At 36.9% G+C, this 23,242-nt stretch overlaps 1 protein-coding gene across 1 annotated transcript in view; it reads right to left on the reverse strand.

Moving 5' to 3' along the window:
• Nucleotides 1-20,654, reverse strand: part of LOC139692206 (chitin deacetylase 7-like) — a 153,042-nt gene extending 132,388 nt beyond the window's left edge. Inside the window, exon 1 of the mRNA XM_071590269.1 lies at nucleotides 20,609-20,654. Within this exon, the coding sequence (XP_071446370.1) occupies nucleotides 20,609-20,617 (9 nt within the window). The 5' untranslated portion in view covers nucleotides 20,618-20,654. The remainder of the gene's footprint in view (nucleotides 1-20,608) is intronic.
• Nucleotides 20,655-23,242: the final 2,588 nt, after the last annotated feature.

A 23,242-nucleotide genomic window follows, 5' to 3' on the forward strand; every position in this document is an offset into this window, starting at 1 on the left:
GTGAACAGTGGATGCTTCTGAGTTGACGGAGAAGGGTTCTCAGCGGGCTTATATCCAACTCGTGTTTATGATAATATGGCGAAGCAGATGCGAATATATAAGCAGGGAAATGGAGGCGCACGATAATGTTAAATCGCTGCATAGAATACCTAACAACGACTCACAGAAACACAACTATCAGATAGCAGCTAGGTCGCCTCACAATGTAGAAAATCTATCTTACATTGTTTCTATAAATAAAATATGCGGAGCGCGGATACAATAAATTTTATCGACTTCTGAAAATGAAGAAGCTTTTATCTTCAATGCGTAGGTTATCGAAAGGATTTAAAAATATCTTTTGAGCACTTGTGATGCATCGTACGTATGGCGTTACTTCCTAAATATTGTTTAATTTGAAAATATTTCACCACCTATTAAATTTATCATGGTATGTTAACTCGTAACACCAAAGACTGTATTTCTGGGGTAAAACCCACAGGTCAAGAGCCCCAGCCGTGCGCAAAGGCAGCCACTGCGTATCCATGGCATTAATGACGCAAGACAGGAAAACTACTTGCCGATGACGAAACCGTTTAATTCCATGAAATAAATAAGCGTTGTCCCACGAGAACTCAGAAGGAATGTGAAAGCAGGGTTTCATTAAGGTAATTTCAAATGCCTGAGAATGAACGAAATCATATATAAAAAAAGGGAAAAAATACGAGGAGAAATAATAAACCGAATGTTTTTTGCTAAAAGATTGGATTTTCGAGGCCGCGTTCCGATAGTGATGGGGTCTACTCCTGATAACGTTAAATGCTAGCATTCTTAGTAATTACCGCAAGCACATATCAGAAGAGTATTAAGCACGAAAAATACTAATGGGATTCATTCTATTTTGCAATCACTTTTCTTCAGGAGCAAAAGAATATTTAGACTAGTTTTTGTAGACGTATACTCAGAATAAACAATACTTAAAAACTGTCGAACATATAAAAGTCATTATTTAGATATAAAAGGATCCACTGAACACTTTCCAAAGGTTTCAATTCATATATGTATATAAAATGTGTAAAATATGAGACCTGTAAAAATCTATATGAAAATCTGTAAAAAAAACAAGTTTGTCTAAGTTGCATTCTAAAAGCTTAGCATGACTATTGATAGCTGACGTTTTGGAAAAAATGCCCACTCTAATTAATACTTACGAGGCCTGACGAAACTAATATTCCTGTTTAAACATACTTGAAAAACGAAGGTATCTTTCATTCATTCACCTCGTATGTATTTAAAGAAATTGCGGAATATGTCGTGACAGCAACTTTTACCGAAGTCCTCCGCTAATATGTGTTAAAATCCAATAATATCAAAGTGTAAAAATAATTCACCATGACCAGGATTCTAAACTGAATCACTCGATGGCCCGCCGAGTGCTGTAGCTAGTTAAAATTCCGACTCACCCTCTTTTCTCGAAGTATAGGCAAATACAACTCTGATTTATGTGGACTCTCACATCCAATCCAAATGCTAATATTTTCCACTTCTATTCACACCAACTAGGCATGCAATTTTTAATACTTACATCATATCCTTACACCTCAATACCTCCTCATTACACGTCTTCTTTCTAATTTACTACGCAGTACCTGCTTCATTTTTTTCTCTCCATCCAGCTGACTTTCTCAATCCTTATTCAAATTCTCGGAAGTCTTCTTATTATCCTTTGCATTTCTGAGTTTCTCTAAGTTGCACTCAACGCTTTAGCTAATAATTCGATACCTCATTCCTCATAAATATTATTCCCTATCATGGATTCTTTCTCTGTTTTCGCTCTCTAATTATAATACCTGCTCTGCTTGTTACCTTCCCATATTCATGTAAAAAATTGTAGGAGGTACGAAAGGAACCATATGAGTACGGATCTTTCAATATAATATTCCTTACACTGCAATGTGCAACTTGTCTATCCAACTTTATAAAAATGTATGTATCCTTGTTTTTTACTTTTATAATTTTCATTTCATGTGCGTACTCTCCTCGCTGGTTTGAATATGAAGGCAATGATTCGACTCAATGGCAACAAAGACCTTACAATTTGTGAACCATACTTATTCCATGCACCACAAACATGGACCTTTAAACGAGTCTCTCTTAGAACCTTATTTAGTTGAATGCAAATATGTCAAATGTATAAAAATGGTATAAATATAGCTCGAACTTATCGCAGGTTTACGTCTTGGCATAAGGTAAAAATAATCACTTTTGTAAATGTTCCTGTGAACTGAAACACATAAAAATGAAAATAAATGTATCCCTACTCACATTTTGTAACTTAACATTTTAAAGCAAAATAATTCCCTGGCTTACTTTGTATTGGACACCATTATGTCGAATATATATGGAAATTACCCAATTAAAGACAGGTTAAATTTTTCTCTACCGACTACCTAATGCCACTTCGCTACAACTATCAAAATCATAACAATAGATAAGAGTAACCTGAAGTTCATTAGACGTTTATTGGAACGTATTTTTGTCAGTGATACCTATAGGGCGTTGTAGAAATAAAAATGCAAAAACCAACAATCGCAAAAGAAGATGATTAGAGCAAGTGTAATGATTTTAAAAATATTACGCTTCCTATGAATTATCTAGAGAACTGTGAAGGCATTCGTCACTAGTTAGTATCCCGCATAACTCTATAACACACATGTGAGTTCATTAAAAAGGGAAGAAAAAATATATAAAACATTCTCTTAACCCTTAAGATTGCAGTTAAAGTGAGCCACTTAAATAAAAAAATTCTTTCTCCAAAGAGAGGATTCGTGGAAAATGTACAAAATTAATGAAATTTACTATTTAAATGTACTCCTAATATTAAAATTGTTGCAAATCTGGTAGGCTAATTCATGAGGAGTTAGCCAAATGGTTATGAACGCGATCAAAATATCTCATTGCAGAGAATTTTCAGAGCATATAGAATCTTTTGACGCCTCTATAAAAATAAGAAACGCATACACAATGGAGGATACTAAAATAAACATTATTTCGGAAAAATGTATTTTTGAAAAACTAAGTCAGGAGTATAAATTAGGAAAGATGGATGCAGAAATTTGAAAACATGAAATACCTCCTAAAAACAAGAGCTATGTCAACAGAACTAGGGAAGAATTTTATCCAAGCGATGGATGGGGAAGTTATATGAAGAAATATCGTAGGTATAATAAAGAATAATGACCGCCCATGCAAGAATAGAGGTCGAGTTTAGGAAAACAATATAGGTGTGTGAGGTTAACTAATTCGTTAGTTTAAAAAAATTAAGCATTCGCACTCACGTTCATTAAGTGAGGTTAATACCATCGGCAGTGTCGCCATTAAAAGTAGAACTGAAGGCCTAGCTGGGTAGGGATTGTTTGGAACTCATAAGTTGCTATGCGTATCATATAACGAAGAAAAATTTATTACTGACTGACATAATCTAAAGTTGAGAGTACTGTAGGCATTAACAATAAACAGTAGGGCCACCTTTTACATTATGTTTCAATTTATCACTCATTACAGGTACTAAAAATCAACATTGAATCGCTTTCAATATATAAATTCGTGCCTCAAATGTGATATACCTCGTAGACCTACTATTTATTCATGTAGGGCGTAACTAAATTAAAGGCAAACATATTTTTGTCCAGTGCAACATTCTTAAGCAATGCACTGGCACTAGGAAATGAATAATAAAAATAATTGTGGAGGGTTTCCTTTTCTGCGGCGGCGGGATATATTTGATGATAGTAGAGTGAAGATAAATAATTCATTAGCGATGAAAAAAGGTGGTTCTGCAGGAAAATAATGATAATAAATGCATAGGCCAAGTGATTCATGCTAAAGACTTTATTAGAGTGTTTGCAGAGAATGGAAGAGGGACACTGGCTAGACGAACAGGAAAATTTATCAGAAAAATTCTGCACAAACTTATTGTAAAAACTTACAGCAAGAAAACGTGGACAAAGAGACATAGCAGGGATGAAATACGAGTATTACGCAAGGAGCTCTGAAGGTTAAAAGATGGCAAAGGTATAATATTAGACATAATATAATATAAGACACAAGATCTTTCCCATATTAACCCCAGAATATGTGACATCATGATAATTTTGTTTATTATCGTAGCTGCAAGTACACAGTTCTGGTTGGCCATCAGCTATATTTTAATGGATGAAGTAGAAAGCTACCTCCGAAATTTCCGTGGTATACTATCGTTAAAGCTAGCAATAAGATATTGCCACTGCATTGTTATAGTTTCTGAATCACAATGAAATAATGCACGTTCGCTTATTATAATACCTTCACTAAAACGTGAGCTGAGAGACATTGCAATATTGTTTGCATGTCATAAGAGGAGTTACAGAGTAAGTTAAAGTTCAATAGAAAACAGTATAAGTATTCGAAGCTGGGAGGGCAGTAAAATTTTCCAGGACGTGTTTCGGGCTTCTGAAATTCTTTTCTACAATTAATAAGAAATGCTAAGTAGGAAATATTCTTAAAATCCATCTCTTTTTGAGCCAATCATTATCAAACTTATTTTATCTCCTGATACCTACCCTATTCTTATTTTTTATTCTCAAACATATTGCTCGTTGAGTACGCCTTCCATTGCATATGATCTGCCTCAATTCATTGATCATTGCCTTCCATTGTATTAGAAACCAACCGAGTAAATGGCTTTTTTCTAAATTTGTTTCTGACAAATTCCTTCAGATGGATATTGCAAGATTTTTTTTAATTTTCGAGTTTTGCAATAATTATAGGCAGTGATAATGAAAATAAAAAGTAGTAGTCATATTTCCTTTCAAACGAGAAAATATTCAGCGGGATATTAAAAACACAATTTCGTCATTTTATGCGCAGACCACGTTCAGGATCCAGAAGGAATATTACAAGCCTATTTATTTGGCACGCCTATTACCTTTAAGATACTTTCATTAAAGTCTCTTTTCCCTCCCACTCGAGCCAGAATCCCGTCGGGACCCGCATTTTGGATCTAATGTTCCACCGGTTGCGTGACCGAAATGTACATCCACCCTCTCAAATGCCCATTACGGGTTCGGAACATAATAATTCGAGCAAACAAAAGTGGACGGACGAGTCTTTCATGTCTGCTCAGCCAACCGCTAACGGTGGAAGTAAAGGGAAAAAAAAGTTAAGCTTCCTCCACGAAATTACTTTCGAACAAATTACGTTAATGAAGTGAGTGAAGATAGGAACGGCGGGACCGTTTGTTCGGAGAGGATTGAGCTTTCAAGCCGATTCGAGAATTCAAAACGCCGTGAGATTGAGGGATAGAAAGAGAAGGGACAAGATTAGGGTTGAGTGAAAAGGGAGGGAGAAGTGGCAAAGGAAAGAATCACCGCTTTAAATACCCATCGAGCAATTAAATACTGTCGTTATATATTTTAATCAACCAAAAAAAAGAATAATTCAAGGAAAAAAAAATACAGCTAAGTCTTCATTATGAGATTTTCCCATGGGCATTATTTAGAGGGGAGGAAGAGTTAGAAAAATATAATTTCAAGGAATTTTCATAAGATATAATTCCGGTTTCTGCGAAAGGAAATGTAACTGCTGTAAAAAAATTCATTTGAATTTCAATATAAAATTAAAAGAAAATTTAACTCCACTGAGAATTAATCTCTTTTCTACTTCACTATTACTGATGGTCTAGGGACTTGTAGCCAACCTTATGTAATAAGTACGGAATAAAAATTTTATCACCTTAAAATTTACTAATAATCAAGAAATCGTCGTGAAGGTTGGTTTTTAGAGCTCCTAAGATCTACTAGCGTGTGAAATTACAAGGGGGACAGTGTCTTACTGGTTACATCCTGTCGTTACCCAGGTAGATCTGGTAACCAGAAAATTACACCCTTTCGGTTAAGCTGGGGTCGCATTCGATTTCATACCACTTTATTCTAGAGCTCTATGCTGAGTTACCGCGCTGCCACGCTGATGCAAGCATTATGCAAAATTTAAAGTGATTACTATTTTACCTATCTTATTTACAGATTATTGGTGTTTCTATTTTTTAATAAGACAGCAGCGCTAAGTTCATTTACTTACAATGCTTTCTGATAAATCGTGATAAAGATCTCTACGTGTATGATATACATGTATACGCCGGTGGCCAGACATCAGGGGAGACCTAGAATATATTCTATGAGACGACCCGTGTCTATGCAGAATAATATCGTTATTAAAAAACACTGGTCTGTATAGTGCTCTATAAACATTGTTATCAACCCGACGGTGGTTTGATAGATGAGGTAATGGTTTCGCCTAGTACGACTACTTGACTCAACGGCGTGTAAAATTTACACTTCAGGGTAGGGAGGACAGTTCCTTTTCCTGAGCCGCCTACAGATTCCTAGGAAGATCCGGTACCCGAACAAATTACACAACTTGAGTGAAGCTGAGTTTCCAATGGCGTCCCGAGATTCAAACCCGCGATCTTTGGTCCAATGCTCTCCCCACTACACTACCACGCCCCAATGTTATTAAGTTTCAACTTTTATATGTTTGTGTAATATTTTTTTGACAAGAACGTTAGCATTGTTTTAAAACACTAAATTTTGTATACAGCTAGTTAGGTTGCAAGTAGCGCTAAAGGATATCTGCCGTCGATGTACCCTTAAAACCCAATAACTACTACTACCAAGGAAAGGCACGTTTTCAGAGCAAATATATCGTAATCGCTTGACTTCCTGTATAAATAGATATTAGTAAAGGATACGGTAGTGCATGTCATTTAGTAAGACTCATTGATCTAATTTAGGTTAACTTTTTTCTATAATGTCACATACATTCATGTACTCTGCTCTGATACATTAACAGTACAACTTGTACTAGAGACACCAAGACTCCCTAGTACTTACAAATGGTCGTAAAATACAAATGACAAATTTTCAATACTTCGTGATATGAATCGAAACTAATGACACTAGCACTTTTTGTCCTGCGCTTTAAAATATAAAGAACTTAAAAAAAATACCACCGAACTTAAAAAGCACTGATAGTGCACTTCGGTACAATATTAAATCCCTAAGAGGGGAAATAATGTTTAAAAAAATAATAATTCGCATTCGAACTCAATAGAGAGGAAAAGCTCAAAACCATACGCTTGGCGCAGCATTCGAGATTGCTTAGCTTGGAAGAATGTTGGGCCGGCGTTTCTCTCGCGTAGCCACAAGTGTCTTTAGGATAGCAGAGAATGTAAAAGCATAGGGAAGCCAAGGTCACTTTGAGAAAGCAATAACTTTAAAATGTATAAAGATAGCGGGTAATATAGTGGAATGGGAGGTAAAAATCACTCTTAACCTTAAGATGATTGCCAAAACCCCTGGGAATTACTGCGCTAAAAATCGCGACACAAATAGTCAACCTCGAGCACCATTTCGAACCTCGGCAGCTGTGAATTGGTAGGAAACCGTCCATATTTTCGTGCACGTGCGTGACTGAAACCAAAAAACTACTCGCAATAAACTAGCTGCTTTTTATATTTTTCCACCCACTGGATGTGGCTATTGCGAATTAGTTGCGGATGCCTCCTCTGTACGCATACATATTGGGTACGCTTAGATATTGCGAAAAATCTGACATTACGTTTGGAAAATAATATTACGGGTGAATTAAAAGTCCCACTTAAGTTCACATGAATGTACCGTATTAACAAAGGATGAGAGCTTAAAAGACTACTAATGCTAATGATTAATGATGATGATCACCTGACACTGACTTGTTCCCGGTGAAACGCGTCTGCTGATCTGAGCACAACCAGTCTGTTGGTTCTTGATTTCAACCGCGTCAAAAAACGGACTAGAGTTTATTATATAGGAATTTGGTTTCGCAACTGATCTTCAGGTGCGCAATTGATTTTTTTCAGTCACGCCAATCGTCGAAGGGCCTTAAACGGAAAAAATAGTCAGTTTAAAGTATCAACTTATCGCGAATATCATGAAGCATCTTCTGAAATCCTGGGTATTCACGCATGTTTAATTTCTAAGCAGTTTTATATGACCACCAAACAATACTAATACATGTAAAGTCACTATCGAGAAATTTGCAATTTTAAATAGTCTAACACGACTCTCATTCAAGATATGAACTCAAAAATAACAATTAAGGGGTAACGGATAACAGATAATCCTGCACAAAAAATACATTTTTTCAAGGAAAGAAGGCATGGAAAGCAAAAGTGACTGAAAGGGGCAGGGAAATTCGGAAATTCGGAGCTATGAAAAAGTATGAAGATTAATTAGATTCAGCGGTTCAGTTAATAAAGACTTTATATAAAGATTTGGTAAAGAAAGAATTATGAAGAAAACGAAAACCTCATAAGGAGAACATTACAAGAAAAGTTGATACGAAGACTTGCAAGAGATTGCATGATGTAGTTGATGAGAAATGAAGTTCATCATCAGAGAAGAAATAAAAGATATAACGAAGAAAAGTCGACTGGAGAGCTACAGCAAACCAAAGCCCTAATTGTTAAGTGGTAATGATAATGGCAGTAAATATGCGGAAAATAAGTTCGTTTAACTTCCAATTTACATTAGGGCATTTAAAAACCATTTAAAAATGAGTGAAATCGTCTTGAAATAAAAAATATCCTCTAAAAATATTTTCATTGATCTTATACAGTTCCAGCATTGACTTATTTGTTTAATGCATACCTACCCACGGTATGCTACGACGAGATAAGTTAATGACGCAAATATGGGACATTTTCACGCAATCTGAAAGAGTTGTTGTTTAAAGTCCAAGAAACTGCGTTTTTATTTATTTTGAAACTACAATATGAAATTGTCACACTTAGCTGTTGCTTGGTTTATCTCTAAAGCAAAGTTTTTTCAACACAAATTTGTACTCTTCTCAATATTAAGGGATTATTTCTCTTCAAATTTACTCTTGTATGCCTAAAATTGATAATCACTACTCATCTGAAGCTGAATCTGTTTCATTTAATTTCATGTGGGTCGAAATTGCTTCTGCTTAGTCGGGCGCTAAGCTTTCACTTCCATTAATCCATTGGTAATAAATTTCCAGGCTTTATGTCCATCACAACTGTCACTTCCAGGGTATATAGAATACCATATTTCAGAACATACATAATCAATAGATGTTAATTGATGAAGATAAGCTTGATAATAAGCCTACAAATTGCAAATAAATTTAAAAATTTAAATTTGCACTCCCTCCCTTTTCCTTAGCAAGATAATTAAAAACCCGGAGCATGCTCGTAAGTGAGGAGCAATTACATTATATTCAATAGTAAAAATAGTGAAATAACAACCATGACTAAATGGAATAAATGCATCAATGAAGTCTTTTTGAAATAGATATTCAACGATACATTCATAAAATCATTCAAATTCTTTCCATTTCATTATTACGTATACAAACTCGCTAAGAATAATACGTAGTTGTTACCAGTAGGTATGACATTTTTTAATACTAAGATTTACTTTAACAAGCGAATTTTTATGAAAAAACCAACACACAAGAAGTGAGGCAAACAGTAACGCAACTGTACCTAATAAGACCGAAAAATGAAGCAGTACATTTTTTAAATTAAGAATGTTTTCGGCAAAATGAGGACGTTATAAATTTACGATGCAATTGGCCTCATGTTGAGAAGCTCATTAAAAAGATTCATTACCGACCAAGCCCCGGTGTTATACTCACAAAGATAAAGAAAAATCAGCAAATTTAAAACGAAATGCGGCAAGCCGCGAATAAAACAATTGCATTCGTTCTTTTGCTCCCAATATTTTTAAATGCGGGACCCGAAACCTTTCGAAAGCTCCTTTTCACTTCATAGAAATCTGCCATACCGCGAGGGGAAAAAAAGAGTTCTCTTCGCCTCTATCTAAGTGGATACTAACTGAAACAGTGGCTTGCACCAGAGGTTTCCCCTTTGATCCATGATGCACGACCGCTTGGAAATGCTTTCGTCGGTTGCGTCTCGACTCCTACGATGTTATTATAGCCATAGAGAATGTTATGCCCAAGTGATACGTTCTTAAAGTTTGGTTGACCTCGTTTAAGAATCCTCGAAAAAAAATTAATTTCATCTCATCTGAGGATTCTTCAAAACTTACATTCTACATCTTATTACGGACATCTTTCAAACTCAGATCCTTAAAGGAACTCTTGTGGGTGTGGAGATTGACACATGACTACTACCTATGGGTTTTCAGAAGTGTTTTTAGGGACAAGATGGACGGATAACATCCAGAACTTATCAAGAACTCTTCAATTTAACCTATGCACAAAACGCAGTCAACATTTTGAGCAAAACTAATATTTATCAACCCATCATGATATAGTGAATTGAGGTTTGAGCAATGAGTAAATTATTTATACATTTTTTTAATTTAAAAAATTAATATTGGACATTATTTTAGCGAATAACGCAAAGAAATCGTAGAGTTTTAAGTGATTTCACACATGCGATAACCGCGTTTGCATCCTATAGTAGATTACATAATTATATTTAACTCACTATCCGTTTCATGTGAATATCACAAGCTAAACAAGCCTGATAAGGCGTGCCCTGAGAGAGTCCCAATGCAATATGATCAGGGTCATGAAGCTGAAATTTAATTTTACAAGTCTTGGTTATTTTCTCATGCCTTTAATTACCATAAATCTATCCCAGTATTTATCAAGTCTCAGGTTCACATGATGAAATTCAAGAATTCTTTATGCTCCATTTACGCCTGTATTTAGACGGTCTGTAAATTTACTCGGGGCTTTGATAAATGGGACTCAGTTGGCACTTTTCATTTAGATTGAACCGGCGATGCCTCCCTGTGTCTCCATTCCTTTCACCCTTTTCTCATACCTCCCTTAGCCTCATCATTCATTTAACCTTACACATGTTTACTAGCATAAGTAGGTCACCATTTGACAAAGTGTGCAGTCGACCCACATCTTAATATGCCGTTATTTGGGCCGGATGTTACTTATCCCAACGATATACGCCACTCTTCAGAGAAGACCTAACTAATTCCAAGGTTTCTTTTTGTTTAAGGAAAACAGTTAATTTTAATTCTAAGAGAAAGAAGACCCAATTTACCAAGCTATAAAAATGGTCGGAGAGGAAATTCAGCCTTAAGTAGAAGTCAGTGAAAGTGATAACGGATGTGGAAGTAGTGCACCGTAAGCGGTGGATGAGCAAAATGGACTTAACGAATGGAAGAAATAAATGAGGATCAAAACAAAACAGAAGTGAAGAGAGACTAACAACAAACCACTTAGGGAATCGGTACAATGAAAGCCAGCGCACACACAGAGAAAAAAAACTCCTTTCGAACTCTCAAGAAAATTGGTAAAATAATTTTAAGCATTGAATTACCCACGTAAATTTAAGTAGCCATAGAAACATTAGCAGGCAGAAGGGGAACATAGATTTTCATCGGAAACGCTTCCTATCAATTAGAATTGGACTGTTGAAGAACTCCAAATGAAAATAATTTAATTCCTAGTCTGAGACTGAGGGTTATTTTTACATTACACTTAAGTTAATTTTTTCATTTGTCAAAAAAATTGTATTTAATGAGGTAACATTTGGCACATCACACATTTTTCTTGATATCTCAAAAAATGCCCAAAACAGGTTAGTCTCTTAAGGAATGAAGGTTTATCAAATAAGGCTAAGTAGTATTTATAGGGGAAGGGTCCCCAAACAGGCATTTGGGAGGGATTACTTTCAGCAAACCTTTTCGAAGAGATACTCAAGTATTATTTGTAGGCAACAGAATAAGCCAATGAATGCAGCAGAAAAAATCTTATTCAAGTCCTTTAGCCGTGAAGTAATTGGAAACGTGACTCAATCCTCGGAAGTTTATCTTTTTTTCATCTTCATAATATACAATAGTAGTAAACATTAAAAATTTATAAATGGGCTACTCATTCTGGTCCTGCTAAGACAGTCAGTTCTGGCTTGAAAGCAGGTGCCACGTAAACAAAAATGAGAGCTTAAAGTGCATGCAATTATAAAGCTACATATATTGTGTCACATTTTGTTCCAAGCCCTTATCCACTCTAGATAATAGCCAGTCTTTAATTCTCCCTTTCACAGAGTTTACTGACAGTAATATACTTAAATTTTTAGGTATTTCATTAAAAATTAGAAGTACAGTAACCTCCAATTTTCTTCTATCTTGATTTGTATGAATTATTTTTGTTATATACTTAATATTGTTCCTTATTGTTAATTCCTTTTTACTTAAATGAGGTATTTTATATTTGTCATAAAATAGTTTCCTATTATGATGGCATATCTATACAACTTGTCTACAGGCAGAATTAATAATTTTTAAAAGATATTTCTTCCATCTAGAATATTTGTATTTTTTATATAGCCTCGAACATGTTCTCAAGGATTTCTTGCTCTTTATTTTTTAGTATATTAATTTGTGTGGGACTAGTGGATCTCCAGACGGTTATACCATATCTAAAAATACTCTCGACCAGTGTAAAATACACTATTTACATGACATTTAAACTTACATAACAAACTTAAAAACCTTGTTAGTATGTCAATACTTCAGAGCAGCAATTGACTCAGAATTTATTGAAATTAACCACATTATTTGAAATGTGGATCTCTTTTGCCCAGGATTTGCGAAAAGTAAACCCATTTCGCCACTCGTAGTTCAAAGTCGTGCCTATACTGACTTGACACAGCGATGTGCACAGCCAATACTGTGCCCATCGTCGATCAAAACTTGGTTTAATTCCTTTATAGTAAGGATGCTCATGTCCTTCCCTCTTGACTACCGACTTCCCTTTTAAGGTTCCATTTATAATATGTGTGCATTCTAATTCAACTAAAAGTTGTTGTTTAAAGCGGAACTTATGGCGTCTGGGTGGTTGAACTTTCGCTAAATCACAATAAATTTTAATGCCTTATCGTTAAAATTCTCTATCCAAAAATTGATTACAGTTACAAATTATCAGTTCATCTAATTACAACTAGCTATTAATGATAATAATTTTAAGAAGTACACTCGCCATGCTCAGTGCTCCGATGAGCATACTTAAATGACTTCGTTTGAAATTGAATAAGAAATTTGGTGGCTATTATCGGTAATTGCGAGCAGAACTTAAATACGTAGCAGCAAACGCATTGGGCATGCACGATATGAGGAGATTTTTGGCAAAAATAAGATTATTGAGAGAATAAACTTTGCAAATTTTCTTCCAGGATAAGATTTTTATAGTAAAAATGTGGTGAAGCAATCATCTACACACAAGTGCGTGCGTCTTGTACGTGTAAGACAAATGGCTACCATGATACAGCTATGCCTCAATGAGACATATTGCTAATGAGACGGTATCTTCCCTTTTAATTAGTAGTCCATAACAAGAGTAAAATAAGTAGAATCAATGAAGCTTGTTTGTCATTATAGCATATTTTTACAAGTGGTGAGTTCAACATTTTGAACCCTACGATCAAAATAACAGCTTTCAAGTCTCTGAGTGGAAAAAAACCTAGCCCAGCCGAATTGTAGCTGTTGCTGGCTGAGATGAATTAATTCCAAAATCCTGTGACTTTACAAATTCATAGATTGGTCACTGCCTACGTATTTTTGCGCGTTAATTACAACAAGAAAATTGGCAATAAATCTGTTAAGCTCCTCGACCCAATTCAAGAGAACGTGTGCTTGCTTAATCGATCGTGAAATTCTCCTGCATATGTATTCATCACGTCATTACTTACGCTACCAATGTTCAGGCTGGAACACTTGGCGAACGTTAGTGAAACCGCATGCCTTTAATGGCCTCACGTAAAATTGTGTTGACCCATAGGTATGTTACGCATACCCCGATTAATCGACATTGAAATGTTTGCCAAATAAATGAATGGATTACAAAATGAACTGAGAAAGTAGTGCAAATCAAGTTTTCCCATAGAAAGCAGAGTTAGTAATAACCAATAAATAATTATTTGCTCATCAAGGAAAAAAAATTACACAATAAATAAGGAAAATGGTGTTATTGTGGTGTCCTATTATCAAAAAAGAGTCGGACAAGATTGCTTAGAAGCAAATTAATTTACGTTAAGTATTGATTTTATGGTCCAATTTTTGATTGAATGAATTATGCGTTTTAATATCTAGGGTTTATCTTTGTGTACATACAGAAAATGATACTTAAGAAAGGCATAATCATTGGAACAGGAAGTAGGTCGTAAATCGTAAAATTGATGACTTAATCAATATTAAATAAATGAAAAACTCCAATAGCCGTAAACAGTTTACCTTTCTAAACAAAGTACAAATGAGATTAGTTGGCTAACAGCACAAGTTGGCTAACGCCATTTCTTTTTACCTCCCTTCCTGACTTGTGGCGTTAGCCAACTAATCCCATTTGTACTTTGTTTAGAAAGGTTAACTGTTCACGGCTATTGGAGTTTTTCATTTATTGAATACTACTAGCCGTAAGAGCTCAATTCTATCAATACTTAATCAATAGCTCATCAGTTTTCTTCGCGTGTATTTTTCGGTAAGAAAACCGTGAAAAATGGCTAAGAATAAGTGAAATAAGTCAACAGTAATTGAACATTCGAGAACAAAAATGCTGCATTTATGTACTTTCCCATAAATTCGGCATTATTTAATTAGAAATAATTAATCCCCTTTACCTAGCCTCATCTTTCCGCTTGCTACACGCTCAATCGCAACATTCAGCATTCCTATGCATCATAATCTCTTTTTCTCGCGTCTTCTGATTCCCCCAGGAAAATTCTTCTCTTTCTACACCCTAAGACACACTGTTTGTCTTACTATAAGTCAAACTTTTTTCGACACATTTCGTTACATCTTTCCTACAATTCACACCCATCGCTTTTCCTCAATGATCAGGTTTCCGAGTCATAAAAGGCCCCGTATCAAAGTTTTAATCAACATTTCATTTATTCCTTTAATTAGTTTCCAATTCATCAATTCCCTTTTCTTAGTAAAATTCTTATTTTAAAAACTCAACCCTCCTCCTAATGCTCTTACTGCAACATTAGACTTTTTTCCGGCCACCAGGACCGGAGTTCTGGTCGGATCAGCAAATGACTGGCAAATCTGATAACATATTTTTTGCTCGGGACGCCTCTGATGGTCCCTGCGCCCCTTGAGATCCGGATAGCCTTACGATTTCCATTAGGTTTCCCAGGGGCTGAAACACCAGAGTAGACACGACGCCCATGCACAAGGCGGATATCGAACCCATGACAATTTTTAATTTACTTTTAGAAGGTTAGCAAGCGAGTCCACCTATTAACAACACGGTCAGTCACGTGCACAATGATACAAAATTAATAATAGGTTCCTGTACATAATGGTAAAGTCCCAATTAAAAATTGTACAATCTATATTCAGCCCCGATATTGCCAACGTTACGTATGAAGTTGTTTACTTTCCTAAATTACTATTCTGGTTCGATGTTCACCATTCAGTTAAAACCGAAGTGATGAGTCGGCTAAAATGAAGGTGGTAGGTTTCTATGAATCTATGAATCTCGACTATGTGATAATTTCTCTTAAAATTACTACCGAAAAACCAACGATATTCCACCTACTAAAATTTATACTTAACTAATTTTTTCTTTAACCTTGCCTTCATATGCCTTAATTATCTCACTACATAATTTTCTTTGGGCTTGCTTCTCCATATTTATCTCAAACATTGATCATGTAATGATCGCAAAATTATCTTGTTGTGGCTACATCTTAAGAGGTTAGCATTCATAAATGCCTTCCCACATTCTCCTAAATAAATTCACATAAATACCTAAACCATTTAATTTATACCAATCATATACATTTCCATTTGAGTGGTTACTATGGTCCAATCTCAAAATGACATTTAGCCGTATTTCTGGCTTTCAACTGAGTAGGAGATTTTTAACTTTATGGCTACATCCATAATACTTGTAAAACCTGAATATGGCCCTAGGAAATGAAAGGAATTTCCTAATTGAATGGGGTGCCATTCGGCCATATAATCCCATCTCCCCCCTGGATGAAAAGCCTTGGGCCCATGAACGATATAAGCGTGTGCATATATATATATATATATATATATATATATATATATATATATATATATATATAAACATATACATAAACACACACACACACAGAGGAAGAAGAAATGAAACACGTTAACGACTCCTGAGTGGTGGTAGTGAGAAGCTGAACAACTCAGTAAGATGAGATCTGATCGCCAAACTGGCGTCAGATTTCACTTCCCTGTGGCGCCTTAGCGCGAAGAAGAAAGAAAACATGAATAATTGATTCTCTATGTTCAACAGAGCATCGAATCATATATATCTATGGATCATTCCTATGTGGATCCTTTCTAACATTTCTAGCTTCGCGATGAACACCACCATTTACGCGTGGGAGTAATGGGAAGCTTTCCTTCACCTCGGTGAGTGGAAAAAAATCACGTAATCAAGATAGACCGAGGGGCTGACGAATCCTTCGCATGAAAAAAAAGTTTCCCCAGCTGGGGGCTCTTTTTTTTCTAAGCAATATCTCGCAGTTCGGGGGTCTCCCTCATCTATCTTCCCTTAAGTTTATTACATCTCCCTACATCCCATGGAATGGTGTTCCCGAGCGGACGACCTTGGGAGAAGCCCAAACTGTGGGTTCAAGTCCCGCGTCGATAAGGCCGAATGGCTAAAAAATTAATGGAAAGTTTCCCATCCTGACAAATTCTTCATTACAGACATAAAGAAGAGCTGGCATACGTTTCCGCATCCGTAAGGTCCCCGAAGACGAGCAATTTCTTTCGGGAGAGGGTTTGGGAGGGTGGAGTGAAAGAACCATACAAAAAATGCGATGATGATTCAGTAACGTACGAAGTATTCAGGAGGGATTTTCTTAAAGGACTCGACAGCGGGGATACGATAGCATAACGGAGAGAGGAAGTGAGAGAAGGAGAGAGAGAGAGAGACAATGATGAAGGACGGCCTTGGAGAAGAAGAGGATCCTGGGCTCCAGCCTTATGACCGAGCGCGTGTGTGTGCGCGCGAGTGTGCGAAAAATATTAAATTTCTAAGGAATACAGCTTTAAAGGGCATCCTTAAAGGTTTTTGTGCCCGGCGCTTATCACAGCAAAAGGCCCATGATTTCCAAGAGCGCCAACTCCCGGGACGGCGGCAAGGATTCCAGCCAGATCCTGCGCGAGCGAGCCCGCTTAAGAGGGGAAGGAGCGGAGAGGAGAGGTCGCCGCTTGCCAGAGGGTTGTGTGTGAGGGGAATGATGCGTGGAGAGGGGAGGAAGGGGGAGGACAGAGGGAAGGATGGAGGGAGAGGGGGGGCGAGGAAGGAAGGGAAGGGATAGAAAGGAAGAGGGAATATGCGGAAAAAATGAGAGAAACAGAAAATATGAGGAGACGAAAGAGGGGTAGTTGAGGCGGGAGGAAATGGGCGATAGGAATACGGGGTTGGAGAAGAAAATAAAAATGGATGCAGGCTGTGGGCATACGGTAAGGGAGAATAAGATAAGCAGGGTAGCGCAGAACGGCGGGGGAAGCTGAAGGGGAGGGAGAACTGAGGAAGGGAGGAGGCGGAAGATCTCGAAGATGAGGCGGAAACATGATATGAGACGAAGTAAGAAAGAAATATTGGGAAAGAGAAATAACGGATGAACTCATTACACTCAAGAGACACAATTTTTGACTCAAAAGAAAATGTTAAGGTGACGCATAGAGTTTCAACCAGTCAGACCTCCACTTCAGTAAGTACGATCATTGGTGAACTAGCGCAGAAAGATTACATTTCTAGAGCAGATAAAATAGAGGAGAATCCTCCCAGTATATGGTAACTTGCTATGAACAAGTTGAAAATGTCACGCAAAGACTGTAAAATCGAGGATGTAAACCACTCAAGACACGAAGATTACGTGAAGAATTTTAATGATTGGAATAATGCAAATCGCGACAGATAAAGAAGCTAGTGAAAGATAAGGATCAGCGAATTAACAGACCAAGGGCAAATATGTATTGCTCCCCAAAACCTGGGGGATATTGGGACAGATTGTAAAGATAAAACAGCCAAATAACCTATTAAATGAGAGGGAGTGCAGAAATGGAGAAAGCCACACGGATAACTCTCCAAAAAAGATTTAAATACATTGGCCCCGCTCAGACAATGGATTTTATAATAATATAAAGAAGAGTAGATAGCAAAAGAAGATCCATGCGACGAAGATGGAGACCAAATAAAGAGGTAAACAGGGTTAATAAATTACCAGGGCTACCAGGGCATGAGAGCATTAACATTGGATAGAGAATGTTGATGGCTGTAGCAGACCAATCTTCTAATGGAGAGACTACCAATAAATGACCGAGGGAATAAATCCAACCCATATCTTTTGTAGGGAGCAATGAAAATTTAAGGAAAATATTTTGATCCTTCAAGTCCTATGGTAAAAACCTAGTATTTACATGGGCAGCAGCGATTACTCACACACTAGTAGTTAATCTGTTCAAATGGGTTTCCTATTGAGTTATATTACTTTACACTTTTAGGATTATTGGTAGTGACCCAAATTAAGTACTTCTCCTAGAATTAATAAATTACAAGAAAGCATTCCACGACTCATATGACACCATATTTCTCCATAAGTTAAATTTCATAGCAGGAGAAGAGAGTTATGGTGCTTTTGGTTTTTACATTGATATAATTTTTAATCATGAGTAACAACTTCACACGTCCCCGAGGGCGACATACATAGTTTTTGCCTGATTTAAACCTGAATTCTACATTGAAATTCATTTTCGTGGCTCAAAGGAAGTCGTGAATGCAGCAGTTAATATTTGTTTCTTATATTCCGAAAGAGTTGTTTATATATAACTTTCTTATACGGCATACAACTATTTTGTACTTGCATCTATACTTGTATCATCAAATGCTTTTTCAATACCCTTAATGATATCTACTGAACTCTTATTCCGCTGATGATTACGATACTTATGCTACTTATTTATGATATAATTTATAAAACGATGGTTTTGGAGGTTCTTTAAATATGGGTGTGGCGGTGAATGGAAATAAAATATGTTGAGAATATGGGAAGAAAAAACTGAAGTTTTAGCCAGGGTGTGTAAGGGATGGGTGGGTAGAGAGGAAGTTGTTCAGGGAAATCCGAAAAAGGCCGAGGAAATATTGAAAGGTAGCGAGATTATGAAGGTTGTGATAGGAAAAAGAACGTGGGGTAAGCGAGATCACGGAAGGGAGACTTTCTAGACAGCATGACGGCAGACAGAAGTTATAAAGGAAAGAAGAAAGAAATAATTTAGGCCAAAGAAAGAGAAAGTTTTGGTGATACGTAGAAGTGAATAAACTTCATAGATCGTCGAAACTCTATCTTTAAATTAGTAGTATACCTTGAAAGAAATAAATACGAGAGACCGTATAAAGGGACCAAACAATGATTTCCTAAATCCGTGCTAGTTTTCTTCAAGAGGTAGATGGCAATGATTACTCTGACCGTATTTTTCAATCCTTATAAACGGCGATAATATTAGCTTAACGTTTTATAACTTCCAAATTTTGAGGAAGTATAGCTAATGACATTGACTTGAAAAACATGCCCTCAAGAAACGGTGCAACAAAGGGGACGGGTTCTTTGAGGAGGCCGGCCAGAATCTCCTCCAATCCAAGAGAGTTGTTTTAATTCGACAGACCTGCTGAATTATTCATTAATTCGACATAACAATGTTATTTATTTGTGTATTACGAACGAGGGCTCTTGATTTTCTTTGCTTTGACAGCGGATGTAGACGCCTTGGATGAAAATTAATGCAAAGCGAACTTACGGCTACTAAATGGGATACCAACACTGTTCACGAGCTAAGGAGAAGGAAAAGGAGGAGAGAGAGAGAGGGAGGGAGGATGGTAGGAAGTTCGGCCGGGGTGAAATTGAGGACTCTGGACACCCACACGCTGCAAACATATACGCACACAAACGCTACCCTCTAGAAGACAAGGGTACGTACAAGAGATCGGAATCGACGAACGTGAGGGAGCCAGGCAAGGCAGGGAATGGGGGACTGGAGGGAAGGGAGGCAAGGGAACTGGTAATGAAGGAGTGTGGGAAATTGGGGAAGGAGTGTGGGGTTGGTCGGACCCCGCCATCGTAAAGGGTGCCGAGAGGGGAGGCTGAAAAAAAAACGCTTCGAAGAGCGGGCTGGGAAGAGGGAAAAGGGAGGTGGCTGTGGAAAAATGACTGGGGGGGCGAAGGAAGAAGGGAAGGTGGAGCAGGCAGACAAGAAGTGGTCGAGAGAAGGGGGTCAGGAGAGGTTTGCTCTGCGGAAAAGGGTGCTGAGGATCGCGCCGAGAGTAGAGGGAGAGCCAGAGGAAAGAGGAGAGCATGGGAGTGGGGTGTGAGAGAGGTGGAGAGGAGGAAGGGGTGGTGAGACTTAAGGGATGGTGGGAAAGCGGCGTCAGTAAAGTTGAGCTGTTGATGTGAAAGGGACACGCGGTCCGGAGGAAGAAGATGCTACCACACTCAGGGAGTCAGTGTGGCGAACGCTATCGCTTTTACCCTGGCGGCGGCCCTTACCTCCATCATTCCGTGCCTCCCACACCCATCCTGCCGACCGAACCTCTGCCGCCCAACTGAGCTGCCTTTTGCCTCTGACTTGGACGCGTGGCGAGTTATCGACGGGACTAAATAAGAAATTTCTTCGCGATAAAATCGGCAACCGCCGGGTTGAGCGTTGAATGAATCGCCGCCTGAAATAAACCATATACGGAAATCATCAGACGACTTATTCTTAAATTAGTTCAGCTCCAGATAAATGGCAAGGAAATTTAAAAATTTCAAATCTAGATGATTTGGTTAGTAGGAAATGTGTAATTGTAATAGACATTGCTTTAAACGATATGGTGACAAATTAATGGTAGAAAGCCAATGTTTTTCACGACGAGCGGGTCGAAATTAATCTAATCATTCGAAGATAAAGGTGTTTCTAATGAAGAACGATAACTCATAAGTTTTATACAAACGAAGGGCAAACACGAACCTAAAATAATAGCTTCCAGTATACTGTGTGCTTGTGTCTAATGATATATTTAGCCAATATAGTTTTGTTTATGCTCCCTGAAAATGACAAAAATAATCCAAACAATCTTATTACGTCTTGAACGTACTGTTTTATCCTAAGTTAGTAAACCCTAAAAAATGATTTATTCAAAGTTTATATTTTCAAAATTTATTGTTTACTCCGACAAAAACCGGTAATTGAGGAAAAAAGTCTTCGAAAACGAAAATAAGTACTCTTACAGGCTATGTTAATGAGGTAAAATATGCTTAATTGAACACAAATACTTAAAGACCGTGCAATATTTAAGTATCCCCACCAAAAGTGTATCACGTCCAGACGTTTGAGACTAACTCGTATTGAAATATGATTCAGAATAATTGTATATTCATATAAACAGAAACGCATATTTAATAATTAGCTACCTCATTACAATTTTATATTCTCAAAAACACACCTAGAAGTACAAAACGTCAAAATATAATTCAGGAAGTTAACAGTAATAAGCGTTCTTTCAATGCATTCAACTGTATGAACAAAACAGAAACCTAAACGGAGTTAGAATAGTTCAACAGCAAAAAAATTAAGGTATATTATTTCCTGAAACAATGACATTAAAATAATTCAAATCCTGGGGTCCGGGAATTATGGCATATTGTTTGAATAGTGTCAACTAAACAACGTCGTGTGGTTATCTGAGTACCAGGGTTCACAGCCTGCAATAGATTATTAACTAAAAGCATTTACATGCAAAGACCTTCAAACAGAATTACAGGTTTCATGAGTTCTTCAGTCTGTAAAACTGTAGTGACATAAAACAACTTAATGCATATGACCCGTTATAAAAGTTTACGATGGATATTTAAGCAACTAATTAAGAAAGTTATTGGGTAACTTTGCAGTTTGATTTATCTATGGTGATGTTTTGGTTCTATTAATGTATTGAATGTTTCATAAAGATCATTTAAATGGGTAAAGTAAGAAAATTAAATTCAGACTATAAAGGATCGATGCAAAGTTTCCCGAGGGTTTCATAATATTTTTGGAGAAGGTCGCAGGAGCCCTTAAATGGCCCAAAGTTAGAATCAGTTTGGCTACTGCCCAAATATGAAGAATAATCCATACCATATCCTCAAGGTGGAGAAAATATTCTTTTACGTTATATAGGAGGTATTTTTCCCTTTCGGAAACGTTATTCAAGTTTTATAATATAAGATTACATATTATATATACCAATTTTAACAACTTTATTTGACCAAGGGCAATATTTAACTAATATAGAACACCATTTTCTGACAGGAGTTCATTGTCCTTCGGAAGTGCCGTCATCTTGAGAATCGATCCAACGCCAATGTTGTTACCCGACGAAGAAAAAAAGGACGTCATGTCTTCACACCCTACCACCCTTGTCACAACGGATTAATGCTTAACCCTGAACCCAATCGAAGTACGTATTAATGGGCTAGATGGAACGCAGGTGGAAATGAATTATCAAGATATTCCTTAACATGAGAATCCTTTAGCATGATCATGTCTCCATTTAGTTAATTAATTATTAATAGAGGATTATTTTTAATTGAATTCATATGATGTTTTAATGTGAGCCGTGTAATAAGTGAATTTTCGAAAGACTGCGTTGCCTATAAATGTGCATCTCCTCAGGATGCATATTTTTAAACTAGCCGAAAATCATCTACTATCCGGCTCTCTGGGAAATATGGTAAAATGCGACATTTTGTAAAATACGACGCGTCGTTCACATGTTTTGAATTTATTTATACTTTGAACCGTTTGAAATTATGTCTTGGCGACTGAATTCTATTTGGGCCATTTTTTGTCAGCTGAAATTTTTTCCCCAGCCGCCATATTGAAGATAAAGCTTGATCGTGGTTTCATCTTTAAATATAATTAAAGAAAAAATGAGTCAAATGGAGTAAATAAAATCCTCAGACGAGAGTTGATTAAAACACTCTTGAATTCAACGAGCATTACCTCTTTAAACAGGCGATGCGCTTCTTTGCTATTTGCATCTCTCTCACTTACAGGCATATATGTCATGTTGAAAGCACTGGTCTCCGAGAGATGGTTTAAGTATTTTACGTATCCTCGATGGGAAATAAATCCGACATCAACAGCAAAACACGTTGCGAGCA

This window comes from Hetaerina americana, unplaced genomic scaffold (assembly GCF_022747635.1).
Source record: "Hetaerina americana unplaced genomic scaffold, ioHetAmer1.1.p SCAF_4, whole genome shotgun sequence".
Taxonomy (NCBI): Eukaryota; Metazoa; Arthropoda; class Insecta; order Odonata; family Calopterygidae; genus Hetaerina; species Hetaerina americana.